Source organism: Trematosphaeria pertusa, assembly GCF_010094035.1.
Source record: "Trematosphaeria pertusa strain CBS 122368 unplaced genomic scaffold BU26scaffold_1, whole genome shotgun sequence".
Lineage (NCBI taxonomy): Eukaryota > Fungi > Ascomycota > Dothideomycetes > Pleosporales > Trematosphaeriaceae > Trematosphaeria > Trematosphaeria pertusa.
Genome location: NW_022987212.1, coordinates 118,808 through 142,552, shown reverse-complemented (window position 1 = coordinate 142,552; position 23,745 = coordinate 118,808). Strand labels below are relative to the sequence as shown.

Genomic DNA, 23,745 nt, shown 5'->3' with positions numbered 1-23,745 from the left:
CATCAGCCGCGTTACGGTTGGCTAGACCCGCGTTTATTAAGCGGTTCCTTGATGCAGGACCCGGACACCACAAACGTCAATGGTCGTGCTACCGACTACGAAAAGGACAAACAGCGCACGGTACAGACTTGGAATGAGAAGCAAACAAGGGAAGATGAGGGTTTCGCAAACAATACTCATACGAATGGGGAGGTAGTAGGCAAAGAGAAGGATCTGGAAAGCGAGAGAAGAGCGAGCCAGGATGAACAGAGTCGGGAAGTAAACTATGAAGGCAACGTACAAGAGACGGAACAAAACGGTCGCCCGACTTCAAAGTCAAGCCATAAAGCCGACGCTGCTACAGGGGAAGACGAAGAAGCCGAAGATGAATCCAACTATCTTTCCGGTCTCAAACTCGGCATCCTCTCCCTCGGTCTCTGCCTCACAACTTTCGTCATCGCCCTCGACAACACCATAATCGCCACCGCAATCCCCAAAATAACAACCGTCTTCAACAGTCTCGAAGATGTCGGTTGGTACGGATCGTCCTACCTCCTAACGACCTGCTCCCTTCAGCCCTCGTTCGGGAAAGTGTATACATATTTCGACGTCAAGTACACGTACCTCTTCGCGCTTCTCCTTTTCGAAATCGGATCGATTATTTGCGCCGCTGCCAGGAATTCACCCATGTTCATCATTGGAAGAGCAGTTGCGGGAGCTGGCGCTGCCGCCCTTTTCTCAGGAGGCATGACGATTATAGGGTACTCTGTCCCGCTGCGCAAACGACCTATCTACATCGCCGCGCTATCCAGCATGTTCGGTATTGCCAGCGTCGTTGGTCCCATCCTCGGCGGCGCCTTGACCGACCGCGTCTCCTGGCGCTGGTGCTTCTGGATCAACCTGCCCTTCGGCGCCGTCTCACTCTTCGTCGTCGGCTTCTTCTTCTCGAACCCGGAGCGCCAGTATAGCCACACCCCCTTCCGATCGCGCATCAAGGAAATCGATTTGCTGGGCGCGGTCTTCTTGATCTGCGCCATTGTGTGTTTGTTGCTCGCGCTGCAATGGGGTGGCCAGACGTATCCCTGGGGGAATTCGAAGGTTTGGGGGACTTTGCTGGGCTTTGGGCTCATTATTAGTGTGTTCATTGCGATTCAGATGAGGCAGAAGGATAGGGCGACGATTCCGGTCAGGGTGTTTAAGCAACAAACTGTGTTGGTTAGCTGCGTGTTCTCGGCGCTGCTGTCTATGGGGTTGTATACGTAAGTATATCTCTTTCTTCTCTTCTTGTACCCTGCCATCCTGTTACTCCTCTATCTCTCTCTATTCCTAGTATCTTTCTATCTTGTTATCCCCTTATTCCTTACCAACCTATCCTATATCTTTCCATCCCTCTGTCCCCTCCCTCTCCATACCCTCTTCCTCCCTAAATACCATCCATAAGCCACCAAAAGCCCAACGCTAACCCCCGCCGCAGCCACATCTTCTACCTCCCGTTTTACTTCCAAGCCTCCAAGGGCACCACAGCCGAAGAATCCGGCATCCGCACCATCGCCTATCTAGTCAGCATAACATGCTCCTCCATCGTCATCGGCGGCCTAATCACCATCCTCGGCTACTATACACCCTTTATGTGGTTCGGGAGCGCCGTCTTTACAATCGGCGCAGGTAAATCCCCCTTTTCTTCCCCTTTAGCAACATCAATCAACAACCCCTTTTCTAATTCACCATGCTAATAATCTTGTCCGTAGGGATGCTGTACACCCTCAAAATCTCCTCCCCGGCCGCCTCATGGATCGGCTACCAAATCCTGGCCGGCATCGGCGCCGGCGCCTCTGTGCAAATCCCCTTCATCGCCGTGCAGGTCGTCACCTCCACGCGCGACATGCCCACCGCCAACGCCATGGTCATGTTCTTCAACTCGCTCGGCGGCGCCATCGCCATCAGCATCGCGCAGAACATCTTCGTCAACAGCCTCGCGCGCGAGATCCCCAAATACGCGCCGGGCCTGGATCCGCGCATAGTGATCAATGCGGGGGCCACGTATGTGCGCCAGGTTGTGCCGCCGGCGCTGCTGCAGGGCACGCTGGAGGCGTATACCAAGGCGATTGTGAGTGCGTTTATACTGGCGATTGCGACGGCGGGCTTGGCGTTCTGTGTCAGTCTCGGGATGGAGATGAGGAGCGTTAAGGGGAAGAAGCTGGTGCATGCTGGGGGCGCGTAGAATACGGTTTTGTTTTTGGATTAGATCGTCAGGTATTCTGATTTTGTATAGAAAAAATCTTTCTTCGGCTGAAGTATTTGAAGTATTGCCTTCAGTCCATCTCGCACATGCTCCTTCGCGCCCGACCAGAAATAGAAAATGTTGTAGATTGAAAGCCTAATCGAAGTAAAGTATGAAGGGAACTGGCTTACACCCTGCCCAAGCCAATAGCCGCTCTTGCAGGGGGTACAGAGCTACAATCAACGATAATGAAGATCTTCATCAAGCGGTACTCTTGAATAATTATACCCAAAAGTTGGCCAGAAGCCTCATTGAATGACGCTACATGGATGTAGTTACATCTACCCAAGATACTCTACTATATACAGGGAAAAGTGTCACAAGGCCGCCGGCATACTACTGCTCCTGATCTCTCTGCGACTTGGCTTGGCTCGGCGTTGAGCGTTAGTGAGTTGACTTCTCCATCCCACTGGGCTTCGTAGACGTGTATCAGGCGACTGGGACAGCAGCAGTCTGCAAATATGGGCGTGAGAGGTCGCTGTCGTCTCCAGCACAAGGCTGAATAGACGAATCGAGTATGGGCATTATATCAGCTGAGTAGACGCGGTCCGTCACCTCAGTGGTAATGAATATAACCCTCGACCGGCGGATGCAGCCCATTCCTCGTTAGGCCATGCACTCCTTCCCTCCCAAGGTCGAAATCCTGCTCGTAGATAGGAATCTTCTCCCCCTCATCTATGATAGCTGGCGCGGACATTGTAGTAGCTAAATTGATCTGAAATCTCATCAGTAACAGGCTCGCTGGTAGAGTGGCGTGATAAATCGTACTCCTGGTCCCCTTCTTCTGAGAAGACCGGCATGCCAAAGTCTGTGGCAGCGTGGTCGAGAATGTGAGGATCGACTTCAGGTATAGCCGATGCTGATGCTTGCTGTAAAAGGGAAGAAGCACTGACTTCGACCATCTTGTCGCCCTCGACACGGACTTCGCGGTCGCGTAGGCGCCGCATGAGCTCGAGGAACTGGCTGTTTTGGAACTTCTCGCTCGTGTTATCGGCGACTCTTTCTAGTAACCGGCCGGCTGTCTCTGCCATCTCGTCGTCATCGTTCTTTAGTTGCGACTCGTCCCTCTTCTGCTCGGGTTGCTGCTCAAGCAGTTCTGAGGCTGGGCTCCTCGTGTAGCCCGCGGCCTCCAGCTCTTCCCAAATGTTCTTTCGACTTATGGGTACTCCAGACGCAAGGAGCGGATACGTCGACATGAGCCTCTCATTAATCTCAGTAATCAGCCTTTCGGCTCGTGTCTTAATCTCTTGCGGAGCCCCGCGGTCAACTATCCTCTGCAGCGCGTCAACGACCCATTTTGCTTCGCTGGCATCCTCAACCAGTTTCCCTGTGGGCTCCATGTTCTCCAAAAAGGTGAAAAACGGTGATGTGTCCACAGATTGCCCTAGATCGATTGCGCTTCGTATCTTGAGGGCGGCGTAAACCGCTGAAGATGGCTAATCAGCACCGCCGTTAAATACCGGAAAGTCAAGCTCACCTGGTCGCTGTTCTCGTATGCGCAGCAGCTCAGGACCATCCATCTCGGCGGCTTGCTCTGTCTGCGCTCTAGCTTGCATCTCTTGCTGTGCACGCCGTAGTCTCTCCATATCGTCCCCCATACCCCGCTCAACTTCCAGCTTCCCCTGTTGGCCGGCTGTCTCCTCGAGCATATCCTGGTGAGCCTGCGCAAAAGCCTGTTCGAAGGCCGCTTCATCGAATTGCGGCACTGCTTCCAGCGCTCGCTGTTTCCCTTGTGCCACCTCTGACGCCGGATTGCCATTCATGACACCAAAGTCCGGTCGTTGGAAAGTTGAGCCAGCGTATCCGCTTATGCCATACCCCGACATGCCTCCAAAGGTATTCTGTTGGTACGTCGGTGTTTGCATCGCGGGTGCCTGTTGTCTCGCGAAGTCCTGGTGCCATGCTGATGCCGCAGTTGCGACTGGCGCACCATGTTGCGGTATTGGCGGGGTATGCGTGGGAGAGATGTGCAAGCGCTGAAAATCCGAGGCCCAGTCCGGGCCTTGGGGCGCTTGCGCGAACTGTGGCGGAGGTGGAGGACGAGCGAGGTGAGGAGGAAGGTGGTGGAAGTCAGACTGAGGCGGCCCTACATGTCCGGCTTGGAAGGCTTCGAACTCGGGGTCTAGAGCGCCTGCAGTCGGCCCGGGGGAGGATCTGAAGCCCTATATCCAAGTCAGAGCCGTGCAGCATGTCCCATGGTGGATACTGACTTGTGAAGGCGAATGACGGCGGGTCAAACGGTCCTGCTGCAGAGTCCGGTCGACGGCCGTATGCTTCTGGAAATTCTGGAGGGCGTTCGAAGGCCCACAAAGAGCGTCCGCCATATTTACAAAATGTAGGGAATCAATGCATGCTATGCACAAATACAAGAAGCAAGGGAGAATGGAGGGAATGCGACGGGAAAGCGTCCCGCCTTGTGCAATCAAATGCCGAGGCAGCGACTACCCCAGTCGCCGGTCCGATCCAGCGGCTCGGTCGTTACTAAGCAAGCACGTGCTGCATTCTTCACTGTCCTTTATCCGAGTTCCGGGCGCATAAGCTGGGTGGCGTCATCTGATTTCACAAGCCAGTGGTACAGGAGGATGGAACGAGATGCTGGTGGCACATGACCGGTGAGCAAAAGCTGACTTGCATGCGCAGATGCTGGACAACGAAGCTCAGCTCCACAACAGGTGCGACTTCTGCTGCCGTACGACCGGGCTTGGTTACTTGAATGTGTTGTCTGTGTAGCTAGCTGAAACGTTCAAAATTCCAAAGGACATACTGTGTCTATCTAGGGACAGACCCGTTACTCCCTTCTGCCATGTTCCACAGAGTAGAGGTATGGAAGGTATGAAAACATTCCTGATGCGGCTAGAATTTGCCTCACCTCTTGTCTGGTAGAAAGAACAAAAAACAAGACGCCACTCCTGCTCAAGCCAGAGTATACAAATGATATGGGGACCCGATATCTATGTTGCCTATTCAAAAGAACATCTCCTTGATACCAACAACCCTCTTTGGTGAGCTTCGGCGGCGGGACGGGGATCGCGAGGGCTTCCTCCGACGCACCCAAGCGTATTCGGGCTTTCCGTGGTCGTGGCGCTCTTCGATGAGGAGACGGGAGGAGCCTCGGGTGCGGAGGCGACGCGTGTGTTCGAAGAGAATCTCGGTTTCTCGGGGCTCCATCTCTCGGAGGATAACGATGTAATTAGGATCGGCCTGCGGAGTGGTTAGCTTAAGGCCTGAAGGATTCGTTTAACGAGCACTTACCCTATCGATCTCGTACGGAATATCGTAGTATAGCAGGGTCTCAACAGACAGATGCTCCTTGTGCACTTTGACATATGTCGGTTGGTGCGTCAAGCGCAATGGGTTACTCGGTGCCATGCCCTGCTGGAGTTTCGCGGCATCCTCCGGCTTGATCATGGCTTGGATCTGGTTGTCCTGAAAGCCGAAATGAGCGAGCCTCTTGCGCATTTCCTCTTCTAGTTCCTTTTCCTTCTTCGTCTTTGCAGTCTTCTCCTCTTCTTCCTTCTTCTTCTGCTTCATGAGGAAACGGTCCCACTCCTCCTGCTCCTTTCGCTTTCGCTCCTCCTCTTCGATCTTGAGTTGCATGATGAGCTCCTCGCGCTGCTTCTTTGCTTTCACCTCATCTTCCACTTTCCTGCGCTCATACTCCATGACAATGCGATCACGTTCTTCCTTTGCTTTTTTCTCTTTCTCGGCCTGCTCGCGAGTGAACGCGTCCACGGCTCGTTGACGTGCCTCTTTGCGCTCCCGCTCTTCCCTCTCCATCTTCAGCGTGTTCTCCGTAATAATCCGCTTACGCTCGTCTTCTTTTTCCTTCGCGCGTCGGTCCAGCTTTGCCTGTTCCTCTAGGATGATTCGCTTCTTGTCATCCTCAGCCTCCCTCTGATCCTCAATTCTCTTCATCTCCTCCTTCTTGAGCTTTAACTCCCAGTCCTTTCTCAGGCGGTCTTCTTGCGCTTTGATCCGCGCCTCCTCTTCCTCACGCTCTCGTCTGTCCTTTATATACTTGAGCTCGGCTCTCTTTTTCATCAGCTCGTCGCGCAGCTCCTCGCGCCTCTCCTGCTCCAGCTTGTCTTCGGTTTCTTTAAGTCGTCGTTCGGTGTCCTGAAGCTTCCAGCGCTCGTACTCATGGCTAGGAGAGTCGTCGCGATGGTAGTGCACGGACCGAGAGCGAGACCGCTGCTTTGCGACTTGTAATTTGAGTTCTTCGAGTTCATCCTCAAGTGCCCAATCATCAGCGAGCCTACGGGTGCGGCCTCGTGGGGCCAATCGAGGGCTTGGGGCGGGACTACGCTGTTCGGTGCGCACATTTGGGCTGCTTTCGTTGTCCATGCGGCTAGTATTGTAGATGGTCACGTTAGGCGCTGGAGAATGGCCTTGCGACCGGGTGCGGTGGAGGCCCGTCGTGTAGGTGTGGTGTTCGGGCGCGAGGAACTCGGTGGTGCGACGACCGTAGGCGTCATCTCGAGCTCTTCGAGGTGGATGTACGTGGCGGGCGCCGCTGGTGTATCGGTCGCTGTACCATTCGTCCTCCTCGTCCCAGTACTCGGGCGGCGGCATGGCTGCTAAGCGCGAAGGGGTGCGATAAGGGATTGGAGAGGCGACTCGGGCGAAAGTCAAATGTGTCCGCGGCGTAGTGGTATGAGTGTAGGAGCGGGGTGCGCAAAGTGGGGTGGTGGAGCAAGGTGACTCCTGCGGTCGGGCAAAAGCAAGTCTGACGGAGCGCGCGAGCAAGGTAGTGCAGGAAAAGATGTCAGAAGAGAGAAGACGGCGGGGACCAGAGATTTGAAGGAAAGAGGCCAGCCGACCAGCTTGGGGGCCAAATCACCTTAGCTTGTCATCAGGCAACTGCTGGGGCTGAGGATGTGCTGGTCTTGTGGACCCGGCCGATGGTGCATGGTGCATTTGCGCAACAGAAGCTATGGCTGCGCGCATGCAGAGACAAGCCCTTGCTCGACTGCGGGACGCGAGAGCGGTGAGCGGGCCTGTTTGCCTGCTGTTTTGCCGGCTTTTTGCTGGCTTTTTGCTTCGGAACGACCCAGTGTTGTTCGTGAGCGGCTCGAGGAGGGGCACTCTAAATTTGTCACACGTCCCGCGCCGCGAGCGAGCGATCTCCTGTTTGGGGAGGCCGGGGCGCGAAGTCAGACGAGTTGATAATCGTTCCAGCCTCATCCATCAGCATCGACATCTGAAAGGGAGCATGTGATTCGGTCCGCTTCTCGCGCGCGCCGCTGCGACACTGTTTCAAGGCGGAAGTCAGCACGGGAGCGGCTGTCGAGACAGCAGTGTGCTCGTGTGCGCTGCCGCCCAGCACACCGTGACCTTTCTCATTCGGCCGAGCTCACGATGCCCAGGCGACATCGGAGTTCTCCTCGCATCCAGGCTTGGCATGGCACAGCTGGTGGGATCGGCACAGCTGTCGTGAAGACGCGCATTCAGCGCCTCAGCCGCAGTTTGGGCTCCTGCACTGCTGGAGAACCGGGGGTAAGGCAAAATGGAGAGAGAGAGAGAGCGCGCCGACACACCACCTTCCATGGCCGTTCACGTAGGCCAACATGTGTGAGTGCATTTTACTGCTATATTAAGCCTGCTCCGCTGGGGGCCAAAATGGTTATATCCGCAGGACCCAGGGCATGGTTGGCCAGGTTGATTGCTCGAAGCGTATTCGAAACGGTCTTTCGCGTTTACTTCGGCTTCTGTGAATTGGCCAGTGGAGCCAAGGGAGTCCGTAGTTGTTATGCTGGTCTTCTTGAGCGTCTTGGCTTTCGTTCTGTCGTCTGCAAACTATCAGTAGCCTCCAGTGCTTTGCTAGAAGCCACACATGTCTGGTAGAAGAAATACAACCGTTGCACGAATAATCAGACCTGGCGTCTATCGGATGCTCTTGAAAGCGGTAAGTGCCCACGGGCAGAATCGTCGTTGCGCCCGGAGAACATCAAAGGCAAGATGGCCTACACGGCGAGCCCTAGATTGGGGATTTCAGGACACATGAATCGGGATCAGGGCTGATTTCTCATAGCCAAGAAGACATTTCCTTCCTCTTTCACTGTGTAAACCCGAGAAAGAGTGTCTAGGTCGTCTGTACATGGCGTTCTCTCGCGCGAACACCAGAGGCTAACGAGTCACGACGCTGCCAACCCTCCAGATATCTGAGAGCGCCGACGAGACCGCAAGTTGCGGGTTCCTTGTCATCAACCTGTGGCCGCGACGGGGGTTCGGGTCAATCTTCCTCTCACTCGTCCTTGATATCCATCTCTTCAGCTCCCTCCACCACGAAGCACTTGCTCAAGGCTATTCTTGCTGTTCTCGTACGTCTTCTCCAGATAGTCCTCTTTCTTGTCCAGATTACTCATCTCGGCTTTGAGTGCATCCCGTTCTGATGCGAGTCTCTTCTGCACGTCCGGTATAGGAGTGCAAACGAACCTGCGCAAGCGTTAGACGGACACTAGATTTGCTACGAGAGACTGCTAGAGCATACACCTTGCCTACACCCTCGTAGACTTTGGTATCCTTTGGAAGAGATTCGACTTCATTTGCAGTCAGCTGCAGCATCCGGCTCTCTCGACCTTTGATGGCCTTTTGCTGTTTGACGATGCCGAGCTGCTGCTCAGCAAAGGCCCTCTTCTGGCCTATCTCTTGCAGAAGCTGAAAAGGAATGCTCAGTCAGTACTGCGTAGCTAGGGCAAGGCGAATCACGTACCTTCTGCAGAGCTTCGTTGGGTATTGACATGACGGGGCGCGTGGGAGGTATGTGGTAGTCTAGTGGTGAGTGTGCTCTGTGGTGCACGAGTCTAGCTTTCTCGGTTAGCCTTGCCTTGCCTTGGCAACGGCCAGGGTCCCCAAACGAGCGAGGCAACCCTTGGAAATGACGAAGCAGGCGTTTGGGCATGTGGCCTGTGAACAAGAATTTCTCTACCGCCACGCCTACAGTTCACTGTCATTCACTCCTTCACTTCTTCACGCATCTTCGATTTTCGAACCGTGGATTAGGTACAGAGGGTTGCCCCGCTCAAGCATGACAGCGCTGGTGCATCGATAGTTCTCTTAGCACCTTGCATTTCGAACACTCCGGATCTAGCGCTTTCTACTTGTGCCAGGCGGTCTCGTCCACATAGCACCCCTCCATGTTCTTTCTTTCGTCACACTCTACAACCAAGATGGCTGCAAGGTTCTTCTCGTGGTTACCTTCCGTTCCCTATCCGCCAGCTCAGGATGGACGCTGGTCGCCCGTCACGTCTACACTAAACTGGTGCGAAGAGGTACGTCTATATAAGTCAATTCTTGCATATAGCTAATTTAGAGAAGGACTACTACTTAACCATATACTCTGCGGAGATCGTGAACACGCTCACTAACCTTCTTTTCGTGTATCTCGCCGCTAAGGGCATCCACATGTGCTTAACCAACGGACACGACACAGTTTTCCTCGTGGCTTACGTCGGCTACTTGCTTGTGGGCAGCGGGAGCTTTCTTTTCCATGCAACTCTCAAATGTGCGTCTGGGAGATGTGACTTGATCTTGCCTTCTCTGACTAACCGCGGACAGATCCCATGCAACTCGTCGACGAACTTTCGATGATTTACACCACCTGCCTCATGGTGTATGCCACCTTTTCCTACAACAAAACCAGGAAATACCGCACCATACTCGCCATATTATTGGTGTCTCTGGCACTCTTCATCACGCTGTACTATCATTATCTCCAGGATCCCACGTTTCATCAGACTGTGTACGCCCTTCTGACGGTTATCGTGTTCTTCCGGGCCGTATATGTCATGGAGGTCAACATCCGGCCCAGGTTGCGTTCGAAGGAGAGAGAAGCAGCCAACCCACACTCAAACGGAGGAGTAAAGTCTGTGCAACGGAGGGAGGATTCGAGAGATCGGGAGATCCTACGACAGATGTGGATGATGATCGCATGTGGCTTGGGTATTTTCCTCGGCGGTTTCTGGCTTTGGCACCTGGACAACGTACACTGCACGACTCTGAGGAGATGGAGACGGCAGATTGGGATGCCATGGGGATTCTTCCTTGAGGGCCACGGCTGGTGGTAAGTAACCCAGTTCTCCGAACAGAGCCCGCGGACTGACAGATTGTCAGGCATCTGATGACAGGTATTGGGGCGTACTTCTACATCGTGTGGGGCATTTGGCTCCGACACTGCTTGAATTACAAGCAGGAGGACTACGAGTTGGTTTGGCCTCGGATGACTACGGTGCCGGTGGTGGTCAAGCGCAACCGGCACGCCAATAGCTACGCCAATGGCCATGCCAACGGACACGCGAACGGTTCGGCGAAGAAGGGACTGTGATTGATGCTGCCTGCAGCGGTCGAGCGGGAGATGGTTGTGCGCCAGCTTTTCGTCGCGATACCCCAGGGGTTTGCCAGGCGATAGAGATAGAGCTTCCGTGCCAGAGATTTACGCATAGCCCAGCAAGGTCTGATAGAACTCTGTCGATATTTATTCCGTGCCCGGTGCGGACGCCACGCACCAAATGCGGTCTGTTGTCGAGGGAGCCATTGGTCGCGGTGTGCAAAACGCTGGTGCCTGCCGCTCCAGAGTCGCCCACGGGTCGCGTAAACAGGACTAGCGCGCCTGGCCCGTGCAGCCCAAGCGCGGTAAATAGCCACCCACAACACCCTCACCGCTTGACTTCTCTCCCTCGTCCTCGCTCCACTCTCGACACACCCAGCCAGCTTCGACTCAGCTCAACCCCATTCTCAGCTCCAGTAATCGCCTTTACCCTCTCGACACCACCCAACATGCGTGAGATTGTACGTATTTGCCCCGCCCGGCAAATTTGCTGTCGCGCGTCCCCTGTGCCCCGCGTTGCGCTCAGGGACAACACAACCTGAAGAATAGCTGCTAACGTCGACTTTCTGTGCGATAGGTTCACCTCCAGACCGGCCAATGCGTAAGTCTTGCTCTACTTGACCCTTTGAGACTGTTTCTGACGAGTCCTAGGGTAACCAAATCGGTGCTGCCTTCTGGTGCGTCCGCTAGTCGAACGGCTCCGCTCCAAGGGACAAAAACTGACCTGACGTGCGAACAGGCAAACCATCTCCGGCGAGCATGGTCTCGATGGCTCCGGCGTGTAAGTTATCTCCGCCCCGCGTCGGGTTGAGACCTGCGAGCCACAATTCGCTGACCTGAACTAGCTACAATGGCACCTCAGACCTCCAGCTCGAGCGCATGAACGTCTACTTCAATGAGGTACGCGACTCTGCCCGGACGCGCCCAACAGGATACTTTACTGATGCTGTACAGGCTTCTGGCAACAAGTTCGTCCCCCGTGCCGTCCTCGTCGACTTGGAGCCCGGTACTATGGATGCTGTCCGCGCTGGACCGTTCGGACAGCTCTTCCGCCCCGACAACTTCGTCTTCGGCCAGTCTGGCGCTGGCAACAACTGGGCAAAGGGCCATTACACTGAGGGTGCAGAATTAGTCGACCAGGTCCTCGACGTCGTCCGCCGCGAGGCTGAAGGCTGTGACTGCCTGCAGGGTTTCCAAATCACCCACTCTCTCGGTGGTGGTACTGGTGCTGGTATGGGTACGCTCTTGATTTCCAAGATCCGTGAGGAGTTCCCGGACCGCATGATGGCCACCTTCTCCGTTGTCCCTTCTCCTAAAGTCTCCGACACCGTCGTCGAACCCTACAACGCTACCCTTTCAGTCCACCAGCTGGTCGAGAACTCCGATGAGACTTTCTGCATTGACAATGAGGTGCGTATAACCATATATTTCCTTGTGACCAGCTGACAGCTCCGTAGGCTCTCTATGACATCTGCATGAGGACCCTCAAGCTCAACAACCCCTCCTATGGTGACCTGAACCATCTTGTCTCGGCTGTTATGTCCGGCGTCACCACCTGCCTGCGCTTCCCTGGTCAGCTCAACTCCGATCTGAGGAAGCTGGCCGTCAACATGGTCCCCTTCCCGCGTCTGCACTTCTTCATGGTCGGCTTCGCTCCTCTCACCAGCCGTGGCGCGCACTCCTTCCGTGCCGTCACCGTCCCTGAGCTGACGCAGCAGATGTTCGATCCCAAGAACATGATGGCTGCCTCCGACTTCCGCAACGGTCGCTACCTCACCTGCTCTGCCATCTTCCGCGGCAAGGTCTCCATGAAGGAGGTCGAGGACCAGATGCGCAACGTCCAGAACAAGAACTCTTCCTACTTCGTCGAGTGGATCCCCAACAATGTGCAGACCGCCCTTTGCTCCATCCCCCCGCGTGGTCTCAAGATGTCCTCTACCTTCGTCGGCAACTCCACCTCGATCCAGGAGCTCTTCAAGCGTGTCGGTGATCAGTTCACTGCCATGTTTAGGCGCAAGGCTTTCCTGCATTGGTATACTGGTGAGGGTATGGACGAGATGGAGTTCACCGAGGCCGAGTCCAACATGAACGACTTGGTGTCTGAATACCAGCAGTACCAAGAGGCCTCAATTTCTGAGGGCGAGGAGGAGTATGATGAGGAGGCACCTGTCGAGGGCGAGGAGTAGTGTCCCGACCCATGGGAGACTCCCGGCTGCTTTGCGCCATAGCTAACACGGTGACAGAACACCGGGTCTAGCTTTGTGAAGCGGTCGAACCTTGGTCAATGACGCTGTTACGATTCGTGCTTTAAGTGTTCTTGGTTGCGTTCGAACAGTCGATACTGGGTGGGAGCGACAGATGTTGTTTCCTGCGATGGATCGGTTGTGCAGGATGCAACTTGAGAGATGTCTTGGAGTGTAGAGCGAGACTCTTGTTAATGGAAAAGATTGCCTAATCAATACATGTTTGCCGTCATTAATATGCCTCCCTTGGTCTTTGATTGGACTCCGTATCACTCGGGCTCTGTCGCTCTGGGCTGGCAATGTCACGTCAAATGTGCAATAAAGCCTGTAATATCTATCTACCTATAGTAGACGATGAGAGAAAGAGATGCGAAGCGAATAACTTTTGCGCCCGTAGCAAGGCTTGTGTGCGGAGGCAGTTGAATACCCGCAACCCATGAACTCCGTCGCTGTGCATGACTGATATGTTGAATCAAAGGCACCTTGGCCCATCCGGAACGAACTCAAAGAGTGCTGTCCCGTTATCCTACTTTGCTCAACCGTCGTAGGAGTTGCGCCGCCTTTAATGTTCCTCTCCGCGGGCCAACCAGACCCCATTCTCGTCTCCATCGCCGAGCCGCTTGTCTACTGCGCCTTCTTTCCGCCCTTCTTCCTCTCCTCATCCCTCTTCTGATAGATCATAGTCGTAAACGGATCCTCGTACTGTCTCGCAATCGTATACATGACCGCGACCAGCCCCGTCAGTACGATGCCGGCGGGCTTTCCCTTCCAGATTGCGGTCGCGAGGAAGGACATGACCGAACCGTGGTACATGGGTGCGTCGGTCACGTTGAAGGGGAAGCTGGTGACTGGCGCGTCCATCAGGATGCCGAAGTAGTCGCCTAGGTAGGTTCCTGTGACGCCGAGCGCGTACATGGAGCTTAGGACGAGGATGTTGCCGCTGAGGAAGAGCGGGATCGCGGAGAGGTGGATGGCGGGGGAGAGGAGGGTTGGGTGCGTGGGTTGGGCGGCAAGGGCTTCGGAGTAGCTGTGAGGCGTATAGCTAGTTAGCAGACTATCGTGATGGGTTGATGGGGGGGTAGGAAACTAGTGGGTAGGGTAGTGGTGGGGAAGCAGAAGACGGACGTACAGGTAGTCTCTAAATATGCCGAGCGAGAAGATGGTGACGGCGAGCGCATAGCAGCCTAGGCGCGAGTTTCCGCCGAAGAGCTTCGTTATGACTTTGTTGTGGTATTCTATCCCGCCGCATATTCATCAGCCTTACTCTCTGATTCCTCGGCGCAAACACCAGATGTGGGGCTTCGTACCTTGCCGCGCTGCGATGCTAGAACCAAGTATTAGCTACGATGGCCTCAAAAAAAGAAGAATGATGCGAACATACTTCCAGAATGTCGGATTGAACACGATTGACGCTGCAGAAACTGTCCTTCAATGTCAATTCCATCTGCGCTCCCCCAAAGCTCAAGCTCCACAAAGGCAGACGGAAACTTACTCCAGAAACTGGACTGGCTGAAATCCACAAGGTTACTCATGATGCCGAATCAATCCACAAGACCTGAGAAACGTAATACGGAAGCACAGGTGCGAAGAAGGACTGGAGGAAGAGCGGTTCGAAGTCGAAGATGCACCAACGTGGGGAAGCTTGGTGTTTTCGGCAGTCGCGCTAGCGAAACGTCATAGCTTCACATGACATGTGGCTGCACCCGACGTCTGGGTGCGGCAAGCGGGCAGAAACTGCATCCTGCATCGAGAAACATCGGCAATTGAGAGCTTTGAAATCCGAGTTTGGAAGCATCAAGTCCGTATGTATCCTCATTCCACTTTTGTAGGTGTGGACTCCTCTATCGCACCCAGACGCCTGTAATCATGTAGATCCTTTTTTGATCTTCCTGCTGTCGTAAACCCGAAGACAGTCCAAAGTCTCCCGAGAAGGAACGAAAACGAAGACAACCGCCAATAGCCCCGAAGACGGTCTATAGTCTTCGACAGAAAATCAAAAACCTCCCATGTATCTCCGTCTATCCTCTAGAACCCATTGTTATCGCATGAAAACGCTCCTCCGAAATTGTCCGCCTTGTACCCGTCGATGATGCTCTGGACCGTAGCGTATGTGCCGCCTGTCAAAAACAGCACACCAACCATGCAGAGCCACACATTGAAGAGGAATCCGAGCCACCCCCTAATGCCCCGGGTCTTGAAGTAGGTGCGTCCGTAGTCATTCTGTCGCATGCGGAAATATGCCACGCCCCAGAAGATGAAGCCGAAGAATGAATCGAACAGCGCACTCATCAGCGACAGCAGGTCCGAGAAGAAGGGAATGACTTCGGCGATGATGAACGCGAGGAACCAGAGACAGGCCAGAATGCCCGCCCACGAGACCCAGCCGACCACGGTATGGGAGCTCATGTGCTTCGACCCGCTAAAGAAGCGGAAGAAGATGAAGCGAGCCGACACCGAGGCGTACAGCACCCCCAGGAAGATGATGGTCGGGATCATGAAAGAGAATGAGACCTTGAGGTAAGTCTCATTGCCAAGCGAACCGAAAGCTGGGGCCGTGTTGTATTGGGTACCGGTGTAGGCGTACACGATGGCTCCCACCAAGCTGAAGACGAATACTTCGGCAATGGTAACGGCCCAGAGCGCCTTCGGGAAGTCGCGGGGTTCCTTCATCTCAGCAATGAAACTTGGGAGCGTAATCTGACCGATGAACGTGTAGCTGATGTTCATGAAAGCGTTCATTCCCATCACGAAACCCGTTCCAGCAGCCGGGATCGCGAGAACAATCGGCTCGCCCTGATCCGGATAGCCAGTCGGGTGGTCCTCGATTCCAGCAAAGATAGTAGCCAACATGACTGAAATGAAGGTAAAGAGGGCGGAGAAAGTGGCAGCCTTAGCGAGCGTGTTGAAGGTTCGCGGCAGAGAGCACACCCACGATATGAGTGCGACGATGGCGGAGAACCCCACGGTACAGACGGAGTGCCCAGTAATGGTGTTGAGATACTTGGCGCCGACCAGACAGTGCAAACCCTGAAACACGTAAGTTCTTGGCCGTTAGCCGTAGAGCAAAATAGTACCTGAATGAAGGTATTGTTCAGGATGAACATGACGGCGGTAAACCAGAAGGCCGCCTTGTGGTTGTAGAAGATCATTTGACCAAGGTCACAGACGTCGCGAATCTCGGGATGGCGCATACAGAACTCCCTGTAGGGAGTTAGACATGGTAGTCAGTCTTGCGATTGGGATGCTCACCAGCAGGTCAGGGACGTATACAGGACCAGAGCTGCCACCACGACAGTCAAGATCAAGCCCGGCACAAGACCGAGCACAGAGTAAGACCATGGAAATGACATGATAGCCAAACAGATGTACTCAGAGAACAGCAGAGCGGCCGTCTGCAGGGGGAATCAGTACGGTCAAAACCAAAAGAATGACAGACTCAGAGTAGACCACGCCATAGGCGGAGGGTAAGGAAACATACTTTGGGCCAGCTGCAGGTGCGGTACTGGATGGCATTGCCGGCCTCCAGCTCGATCTGCTTGCCGACCGAGATGCTGGCCTCGTCGTCGGAGGTCATGTCACGACGGTTGACGCCGCCGACCCTGCTGCCGCGCCGCTCAGCGTCGATGGACGCCTGCTTCTCGGCATCCTGGAAGTCGTCGGGCTTCTTGGCGTCGTTGCTGTCGCTGTCGGTGGGCTTGTCAGCCGTGGAACCGAAGCCTAGCGCCATTTTACGGTGCTGATCGTGGTGATCAAGGGAGTGTAGTAGAAGGGACGGCGAGAGTTTGCTTCTGGTAGCATTAAAGGCCTGTTGTTGAGCCGCTGTGTGGTGGAGGGGGTGCGCGCAGCGAGGGGATCCACTCGGCGTGCGGGCTGTTGATCAAGCAGGTTGGGGGCGGTCAAGGATGGTAGCACAGGCGGGCTTTAAATGGGCGGGTGAAGGATGTTAGATATGAGCGAGAGTGAGATGGACGTGCAGGGCCTGTCCCGCCTAGCTCCAAGGCGGCGGGTTGGAGAGCGGGCGCCGGCGAAGTAGCACTGTACTGTAGCACATGGGTGGGCACGGCCGTCGAACCTGGGAAGGTGTGGAGATGGGCCGCTCCTTCCCTGGTTGCGGCTTCGCAAACGGCCTATCGGGGCCCGCCTGCGCCGCACAAAGCCCATTCACTGGATTGTTGCGCCCGCGCGGATGACCGCTACGCCTCGCCCGTGCCATCATCGTGGCGCCGCTCAGCGCAGGCTCGGCTGCTCCGAACTGCTCAACCAACTGCGCGCGCGCCTCGTCCATGCCGCCGGAGACAGCAGGCCGCGTCTGCGTGGCGTCAAGTCATCTCTAGCACTCCTCGCGCGGCAGTATACCTCGGTGAGCACCAGCAGCCCAAAAGGCGCAAACACCCACGTCTGCCGCCATCAGCAAACCCCGACGACGACCTCTCCGGCCCCCAGGCCCCCGACCGAGGGCTGCGACGCGGCCCTTCAATTGCCCAAGGCCCGCCTTGCTCCCAGTGCCGCCCCGGAAGCGGTAACGTGAGAATTTGTCGAGAAGGCGAGGTTGAGTGACGTCGCATGCGGCGCATCCAAGCTCAGCCGAGAATCTTGGACTGTGAGCTTACCCAACTTGGCTGTTCTTGTTCCGTAACGCTTTGCCATGGCGTTATTGCTTGTTTGGATGGCATCATCTAGCGGCCCTAGGCCATTTCGACAAATGCGATGCTACCGCATGCTAATCCTCAGCCCATTGTTTTGCTTTTCTCCGGCCATGATGGACGAGCATCACGCGAACAAGGCCTTTGCGCAGGCCAGATGCGAGCTGCAATCAATGGTGCTGTGTCGTAAATTCCGGGCCATGATGATGTCCCCCGCGCATCTTCTACGCAGTCTAGAAGGAAGACTTAGCGACAGCGGAACCTCCCTCTGGTCGTGCACAGCGGCGTCGCAGAATGCACGTAGGGGCTGTCGCGTGACCTGCAAGTTCACTGGGGAGCCATATGCCGCCTGTTCCGGATGCACAGACTGGGAACTAAAACACTCAAAAACTCCTCGAGGCCACCAAGATAGACCATGTGCCATCTCCATCCCCGCAAACGCTCTCGGTTGCTCGCACGATGGGCCGAGCGACGACAAGTGCGACGAGTAGTGCTCAAGGGAGCGTACTCGATCAGCTTCACCTCCTGCCATATATTGCCCAAGTATCCATGCCAGTCAGCTTGAGAACGCAATCGAGCGGCAGGACCTTAGCTTCTGGAGGCCGTTACTCCCGAGGGTGACAGTGCATCCCCACAATCACGCGAGCAGCCGCTTCATTGCTTTTTGCGCCCGCAGTGCGGAGGAAGGATAAGGCTTACGACTGCGCGAGTCAACAGCTTGGTATCATAGAAAGGAATTCGCGTATCTGACCACCATCTCCCCTCAGCCGCACCTACCCCTCGGTGGGCAACCCAGTTAAGGCTCGCTTTCCCAATCCCACCCTATCCCAAAGTCTATCACAAAACGCCAAAATGCTGCCGCTAAAGCGCAAGCTGGAAAACTGAAATATCAGATTAGGCTGTCTCCCGTGCTCCAGCCCTGGTTGTTGGGTTTCTGTTGGTTCTGACGAGTCTGGGGTTGATTTTGCGCCATTCGGGCTGCCATGCTACTCATGTTCAGCCCGCTACCCGCACTCCCCATCCGGGACCCCATACTTGGTGGCGGCGCGATACTGAATGAGTTATTCCCAGAGCTAGGTGGAGGTGCGATGCCGAATGAGCTTGTGGGTTTCAAGGGAGGTGGCGCGATGCTGAATGCTGAGTATGGATTACTTTGTTGCTGTGGCTGCGTTTGAGAGGCCAGCGGAGCTATCGAGAAATTTGAGAGATTACTCGATGGTGTAGTAGTAGTTGATGTTCCTCCCCAAGGATTCGAAGTGCGTGATGAGGCTCCGGCGGTTGTGCTCCAGCCGATGCTGCTGCTTTGCGTGTTATAAGAGGGTGTAGTTGCGGTGGGGGACACCATGTTATTCACGCCAATTGCTGGCTTCTGTTGTGGTTGAGAGAATGAAGAGCTTCCGATTCCAGGATTGACTGGAGCCATAGCCGGGAAGGCCGAGTTGAGTGAGGTCATTGTGTTGTCCGGTGTGATCGTTCTGCCCGTCGCTTGCAGCGCGGCGAGGTTCGTGGGCGGCGGAGACACAGGGGGGCTGGACCACGAGAAGGCCGGTGCGGGAGAAGCATTGTTGGCGGAGCGCCCACGATTGTTGGAGGGTCGAGAGGGCAAGGTGGTAGACGAAGAGGCAGACGGTGGAGCATTAGCCCACGGATCGCCACCGAGCATGTCAGCTCCCTTGGACGTACCGCCGTTGCCACGGACAAGAGCTTCGAAGTCGGCTTCTCCAGTGCCATTTGTCGCGTCCAAGCCATTGGTCCCACTGATCCCAGCGAAGCTCATGAATTCGTTGCGCGACGTGGCCGGAGCGCTGCTTGCACCGAGCTCCTGGAGTTTCCGAGTATGCTCGTTTTCCACCCGTGCAGAAAGCGACTTGATGAGCAGCATGTAAGCTTGAAACTGCGAAAGATTGAGTAGAGGACCAAGGCTGAATTGCCAGAGGATGGGTAAGACATCAATAGCGAGGAAGTCGCTGTCGATTTGGTTTCCAATAGCCTTGAATACATCGAGGGCAGCCATCTGAATGAATATCAGTAAGCGAGCAAAACTCAGAATTCCGGAGCGCTTACCATAACAGCAGGCTCCTTAGTTTTTATGCCGCGAAGCAGCGGAACAACCTTTTCCTGTATCGTATATTTGTCCAGGATCGAGACGTTGCTCTTTGCCTTTGGTGCTTCAACCATTCCTGTGAGGCCGTCTCCCTGCATACCATCATGCTCCTTGCTAGCACCTCCACAAAGAGTCTTGAAAGCTTCCAGGCCTCGAATCTTGATACCCATGCTGCTAGTTTTGGCAAATATCGTGGCGATGACTGGAAAAAGCTCGTTCTTTATTGTGGAGAAGTCCAGAATGGGGAGGACGACTGGAAGCGTTCGTAGAGCAGCGTCAACCAAAGAGTGAGTGGGAGATTCGAGCGCGTAATTGACAATGGGGAGTATGTCGTCCTTGAACTCTTTCCCTCCACAGTTGTCCACGGCCACTGTCATGTTCTCAAGCACAATCATCAAACCCGCTTCTTTCAGGCTGTCTCTCTCTTGCGGGTGGCCCTTCGGATGTGACAAGAATGTTTCTCGCAGTTTCGGGACGACCTTCTCCGTGAATGCTCGTTTCCCTGATGGAAGCATTATCACAATCTTGAACGCATTTTGGAGGACCAATGCAAGCAGTTCGCGATCCTTCATCTCCTCTAGGAGCGCAGGCAGAACTTTCTTCTCCATGACCGACTTGGGGAAGTCCTTTAATATCCTTGGCAGTCCTCGCATAAACTGGGACTTCTCATTCGGTGTTTTGGCGGGTAACGAGTCCAGGAAGCGAATCGTCGACACAAGGATGTTGTCAAAGTACTGAGCTTGTTGGAACTCTCGGGCATCTAATCTTTGTGCAGGCCGCCTAGTTATCAGTCGATCCAGCACGCCGGTCACAACGTCTCGCGGCATCGACTGCGAGCACATGAAGTTATTGGTTCTGTTTGGAACCGATGCTGAGGATGAGAACGCTCGCTTGTAGGAGGATTGGCTTCCATGGAACTCCATAGGACTCTTGTGCGGCGAGTTGTACAGGGCGATGATGAGCATGCCGAGCGAGAACATGTCTGCTGCTGGTGTAACATTTCCATCCACGACAAAATCCGGAGATGTGTAGTCCAGATTCAACTGGACGTATGGTGGCAATCGCGCGTCGTAGTTTAGAGCTTCGGCGAGGGAGATGGGTGACACGGACGTTGGTTTGGTGGAGTTCTCGGGCGGGGTACAGAAGGAGAGTCCAGATATCTTCCAATCTGACTGTCACGAAGATCAGTACCGTATCAAGAACATAGACGTGGTATTGCCTACTTTAGCATTGACGAAGATAGCCTCCGGTGTTAGGTTGGCATGCACCAAGCCAGCGCTTTCGTGCAGAAACTCAAGCCCTTTCGCAATCTGTAGCAGACCCTTTTGTATCTCGAGCTCGTCAATCTCTAGCTCTCGTCTCCGCTTCTGCCCGTCAGCATCCTCGATGACATATCGACTGCGGCGTCCCCCCACACCTCCGGCCTTCTCTTGCTCATCCTTCTCCTGGAGTAAGCCGGCCAACGACGCTGTGACGGGCTCCGTAGCGAACATCAGTCCTCCGCCACGTGTCTCTTCTATCGGTTCCACCAGCTCTAGAATGCTGGGATGGCGTAGCCGTGCCAGCGAACTGGCCTCTTTCCTGAGTCTCTCCACCACCTCCTCTTGTGCTCTCTTGAGCGCAGAACCGCTAGACCGTCCGCCGAGGCTTCCGCCTCCTGGGGGCTCTAGAGCCTTTTTCTCAAAGACGAACACGGATGCCGCCTTGCCTGTGGACTTCTTCTTCGCATCGTATATCTTCCATGGCCCTGAGTGTCCTGTCGGTTGCTGGCTCAGCGAGTAGTTGGACGAGATATTCGAAGAGAGCGACTTGGATAAGTCGGACGCGAATTTGGAGAACATAGTGTCCGAGTCGCCCGCGCGACGATGCTTGCGGCGTCAAGCGGGGACGTCATGGACCGGTATTCGGATGCGCGAAAGGGAGGTGTTGCGTAGGGGGATTCTGAGACCATGCACGGTAGCACAGTAGCAGCTGAGCAGTCGCGCACAGGCTCAGTCTATCCAACACAAGGCATCGTTTTCGGGATCTGTCTTGCCACTGGGTTCACTGCTATAGCAGCTGGGTAGCTGTGTGGAGTTCGAAGATGGCCTTGAACGGCAAAAGAATAACAAAGCGGTGCTGCCAGCCCCACGCGACATCGTGTTCGACGAACGACCCTCGCCGCCACATTGCATGACTAAGCGGGTGCGAAATGCCGTTTCTGCGACCAGACCCGCACCAGCAATGGTACCTGAACTAGCACACGTGAATAACCTCTTGTATCCGCACAGAATGCGTATAGTAATCAATTGCGCCCTTTCGCATTGATTGCTGCCGTCCGATTGGGGGCAACCGTTATCGGGGAGCAGTTGACGTCTCCGCGCGGTCAGCTTCGGCTTCGTTTTCGAAATAATCTGTCCCCTGGCAATCACCTTCTTCTGCTCTCGTTTTCCCCCAGACGCCACCTTTGCTGCAATTGTCTTTCAGTGTACTCTTTCAGAATGCTCCAGCAAAGGTCATTACGGTTGCTTTCTGCGCTGTCCCATTCCTCCTCTCGTTCAATTGCTGCCGCCCTGGGCGCATCACTGCGATGTCGGAGCCAGCGAGCTTACAGCATCCACGCTGACGCTTCAGTCGGGACGACCATTCAGGATATTGACCCTTCAAAGCTCACCATCACCAAGACCACGACACCCAAGGCATTGCTGCCCCCGGAGGAGCTGATATTTGGGCGCAACTTTACAGGTGGGAGCCCCAACAGCGGGTCACAGTGTGCGACTAACAGCACCCAGATCATATGCTCTCGCTTGAATGGACAGCATCAGAAGGATGGCTACCAGCCCGCATCACTCCGTACCAGAACCTTAGTCTCGATCCGGCGACCTGCGTCTTCCACTACGCATTTGAGTGCTTCGAGGGAATGAAGGCATACAAGGACAAGAATGGTGGTATCAGGTTGTTCCGTCCGGACAAAAACATGGCGCGATTGAACAAGTCCGCTGCACGGATTGCGCTACCCACGTTTGACGGCGATGCCATGATTGACCTCATTGGCAGGTTTGTCAAGTTGGATGAGCGATTTATCCCACAGTGAGTGTGGCGTTGCGTCTTCTCCACATTGCCCACTGACGACGTCTCAGAGCGCGCGGTTACTCGCTGTACCTCCGCCCGACCCTAATCGGTACCCAGCGCACGCTCGGCGTTGGTCCACCTGCCTCCGCCCTGCTCTTCGTGATTGCATCGCCCGTGGGCCCATACTACCCGACTGGATTCAAGGCTGTGTCATTGGAAGCTACAGACTATGCTGTGCGAGCATGGCCAGGAGGGGTTGGAGACAAGAAGCTTGGAGCCAACTACGCGCCCTGCATCGTCCCCCAGATGCAGGCAGCCAGCAGGGGCTTCCACCAAAACCTCTGGTTGTTCGGAGAGGAGGAATATGTGACTGAGGTCGGCACCATGAATCTCTTCGCAGCCATCAGGAACAAGGAGACTGGGCAGCCGGAGCTGCTGACTGCGCCGCTGGATGGCACCATCCTGGAAGGCGTCACGCGAGACTCTGTCCTTTGCCTTGCGCGGGAGCGCCTTGAGCCCCAGGGCTGGAAGGTGCTGGAGCGCAAGTTCACGATGAAGGAGCTTGCTGATGCCTCCGACGAGGGACGCATGATGGAGGTATTCGGCGCTGGTACTGCCGCAATCGTCAGCCCTGTGCGACGAATCAGCTGGAAAGGGCGTCTTGTTGAGTGTGGCCTTCCGGACCATGTCGAGTGCGGCCCACTTACCCAGCAGGTCAAGGACTGGATAGAGGCTATTCAATATGGTGATGAGAAGCATCCTTGGAGGTGAGCGTGCCCAAATGGTTCCTGTTGTGGACGGCTACTAATTTGAAGTAGCTACACAGTGCCCCAATAGAGGCTGGCAGCGCATATAGATTGCAGCATTAGAGCAACGAGGGGACGCCTCCAGCTCCCGTCGTGTCGGGGAGGGTAGGGCTTGTAGACGGGAGAAGGTTTTCCATTTCTGAAAATACCACGTGGAGCGACGTACAAGCGGGCGGACGTTTCCAGCGAAAGAGCGTATACTCAGAGGAGGCCTGGCACTTGATAGGGAATATGCCTGGTCAGAATTGCTTCCTCTTTGCCTGTGCCCGCGAGCGCTGCAGCGTGCCTGAGGCTTGCTGTGACGTAGCCCAA

General features: G+C 55.1%; 12 protein-coding genes across 12 annotated transcripts; 6 read left to right on the top strand and 6 right to left on the bottom strand.

Moving 5' to 3' along the window:
* Nucleotides 1–51: 51 nt before the first annotated feature.
* Nucleotides 52–2,200, top strand: BU26DRAFT_412485 (MFS general substrate transporter; the record flags this gene model as incomplete). Its single annotated transcript, XM_033822971.1, has 3 exons — nucleotides 52–1,238; nucleotides 1,454–1,644; nucleotides 1,728–2,200. 3 exons carry the CDS (start codon nucleotides 52–54, stop codon nucleotides 2,198–2,200), a joined length of 1,851 nt encoding a protein of 616 aa, XP_033690543.1.
* A 731-nt stretch (nucleotides 2,201–2,931) lies between these two features.
* On the bottom strand, nucleotides 2,932–4,584 carry BU26DRAFT_498358 (uncharacterized protein; the record flags this gene model as incomplete). Its single annotated transcript, XM_033826334.1, has 3 exons — nucleotides 2,932–3,686; nucleotides 3,738–4,422; nucleotides 4,471–4,584. 3 exons carry the CDS (start codon nucleotides 4,582–4,584, stop codon nucleotides 2,932–2,934), a joined length of 1,554 nt encoding a protein of 517 aa, XP_033690542.1.
* Nucleotides 4,585–4,867: 283 nt separating this feature from the next.
* On the bottom strand, nucleotides 4,868–6,983 carry BU26DRAFT_1643 (uncharacterized protein). Its single transcript, XM_033820186.1, has 2 exons — nucleotides 5,513–6,983; nucleotides 4,868–5,461 (listed from the first exon to the last, which is right to left on the bottom strand). Exons 1-2 carry the CDS (start codon nucleotides 6,830–6,832, stop codon nucleotides 5,225–5,227), a joined length of 1,557 nt encoding a protein of 518 aa, XP_033690541.1. The 5' UTR covers nucleotides 6,833–6,983; the 3' UTR covers nucleotides 4,868–5,224.
* Nucleotides 6,984–7,522, top strand: BU26DRAFT_1635 (uncharacterized protein). The gene has a single exon (XM_033820177.1). The coding sequence runs from the start codon at nucleotides 7,136–7,138 to the stop codon at nucleotides 7,424–7,426; it is 291 nt and encodes a 96-aa protein (XP_033690540.1). The 5' UTR covers nucleotides 6,984–7,135; the 3' UTR covers nucleotides 7,427–7,522.
* Nucleotides 7,523–8,264: 742 nt separating this feature from the next.
* Nucleotides 8,265–9,002, bottom strand: BU26DRAFT_471137 (Prefoldin; the record flags this gene model as incomplete). The annotated part of the gene is made up of 3 exons (XM_033825372.1): nucleotides 8,265–8,695; nucleotides 8,751–8,917; nucleotides 8,973–9,002. The coding sequence occupies 3 exons, from the start codon at nucleotides 9,000–9,002 to the stop codon at nucleotides 8,530–8,532; spliced, it is 363 nt and encodes a 120-aa protein (XP_033690539.1). The 3' UTR covers nucleotides 8,265–8,529.
* A 136-nt stretch (nucleotides 9,003–9,138) lies between these two features.
* BU26DRAFT_512506 (alkaline phytoceramidase) lies at nucleotides 9,139–10,736 on the top strand. Its single transcript, XM_033827395.1, has 4 exons — nucleotides 9,139–9,531; nucleotides 9,578–9,764; nucleotides 9,818–10,322; nucleotides 10,373–10,736. The coding sequence occupies exons 1-4, from the start codon at nucleotides 9,430–9,432 to the stop codon at nucleotides 10,581–10,583; spliced, it is 1,005 nt and encodes a 334-aa protein (XP_033690538.1). The 5' UTR covers nucleotides 9,139–9,429; the 3' UTR covers nucleotides 10,584–10,736.
* Nucleotides 10,737–10,944: 208 nt separating this feature from the next.
* BU26DRAFT_512504 (beta-tubulin) lies at nucleotides 10,945–13,212 on the top strand. Its single transcript, XM_033827394.1, has 7 exons — nucleotides 10,945–11,047; nucleotides 11,164–11,187; nucleotides 11,238–11,263; nucleotides 11,326–11,367; nucleotides 11,432–11,486; nucleotides 11,541–11,996; nucleotides 12,044–13,212. The coding sequence occupies exons 1-7, from the start codon at nucleotides 11,036–11,038 to the stop codon at nucleotides 12,770–12,772; spliced, it is 1,344 nt and encodes a 447-aa protein (XP_033690537.1). The 5' UTR covers nucleotides 10,945–11,035; the 3' UTR covers nucleotides 12,773–13,212.
* Nucleotides 13,143–14,464, bottom strand: BU26DRAFT_545128 (phosphatidylethanolamine N-methyltransferase). The gene is made up of 5 exons (XM_033831774.1): nucleotides 14,322–14,464; nucleotides 14,211–14,250; nucleotides 14,137–14,153; nucleotides 13,959–14,064; nucleotides 13,143–13,856 (listed from the first exon to the last, which is right to left on the bottom strand). Exons 1-5 carry the CDS (start codon nucleotides 14,359–14,361, stop codon nucleotides 13,454–13,456), a joined length of 606 nt encoding a protein of 201 aa, XP_033690536.1. The 5' UTR covers nucleotides 14,362–14,464; the 3' UTR covers nucleotides 13,143–13,453.
* Nucleotides 14,465–14,494: 30 nt separating this feature from the next.
* Nucleotides 14,495–16,948, bottom strand: BU26DRAFT_512502 (uncharacterized protein). The gene is made up of 4 exons (XM_033827393.1): nucleotides 16,308–16,948; nucleotides 16,079–16,221; nucleotides 15,904–16,030; nucleotides 14,495–15,856 (listed from the first exon to the last, which is right to left on the bottom strand). Exons 1-4 carry the CDS (start codon nucleotides 16,554–16,556, stop codon nucleotides 14,855–14,857), a joined length of 1,521 nt encoding a protein of 506 aa, XP_033690535.1. The 5' UTR covers nucleotides 16,557–16,948; the 3' UTR covers nucleotides 14,495–14,854.
* Nucleotides 16,949–17,294: 346 nt separating this feature from the next.
* BU26DRAFT_1521 (uncharacterized protein) lies at nucleotides 17,295–18,162 on the top strand. Its single transcript, XM_033820001.1, has one exon. The coding sequence runs from the start codon at nucleotides 17,475–17,477 to the stop codon at nucleotides 17,961–17,963; it is 489 nt and encodes a 162-aa protein (XP_033690534.1). The 5' UTR covers nucleotides 17,295–17,474; the 3' UTR covers nucleotides 17,964–18,162.
* Nucleotides 18,163–18,361: 199 nt separating this feature from the next.
* BU26DRAFT_415391 (protein kinase-like protein Scy1) lies at nucleotides 18,362–21,417 on the bottom strand (the record flags this gene model as incomplete). The annotated part of the gene is made up of 3 exons (XM_033823110.1): nucleotides 18,362–19,486; nucleotides 19,537–20,748; nucleotides 20,800–21,417. The coding sequence occupies 3 exons, from the start codon at nucleotides 21,415–21,417 to the stop codon at nucleotides 18,362–18,364; spliced, it is 2,955 nt and encodes a 984-aa protein (XP_033690533.1).
* A 389-nt stretch (nucleotides 21,418–21,806) lies between these two features.
* Nucleotides 21,807–23,737, top strand: BU26DRAFT_512500 (branched-chain-amino-acid aminotransferase). Its single transcript, XM_033827392.1, has 4 exons — nucleotides 21,807–22,300; nucleotides 22,348–22,645; nucleotides 22,696–23,394; nucleotides 23,446–23,737. Exons 1-4 carry the CDS (start codon nucleotides 22,057–22,059, stop codon nucleotides 23,462–23,464), a joined length of 1,260 nt encoding a protein of 419 aa, XP_033690532.1. The 5' UTR covers nucleotides 21,807–22,056; the 3' UTR covers nucleotides 23,465–23,737.
* The last annotated feature ends 8 nt before the right edge of the window (nucleotides 23,738–23,745 follow it).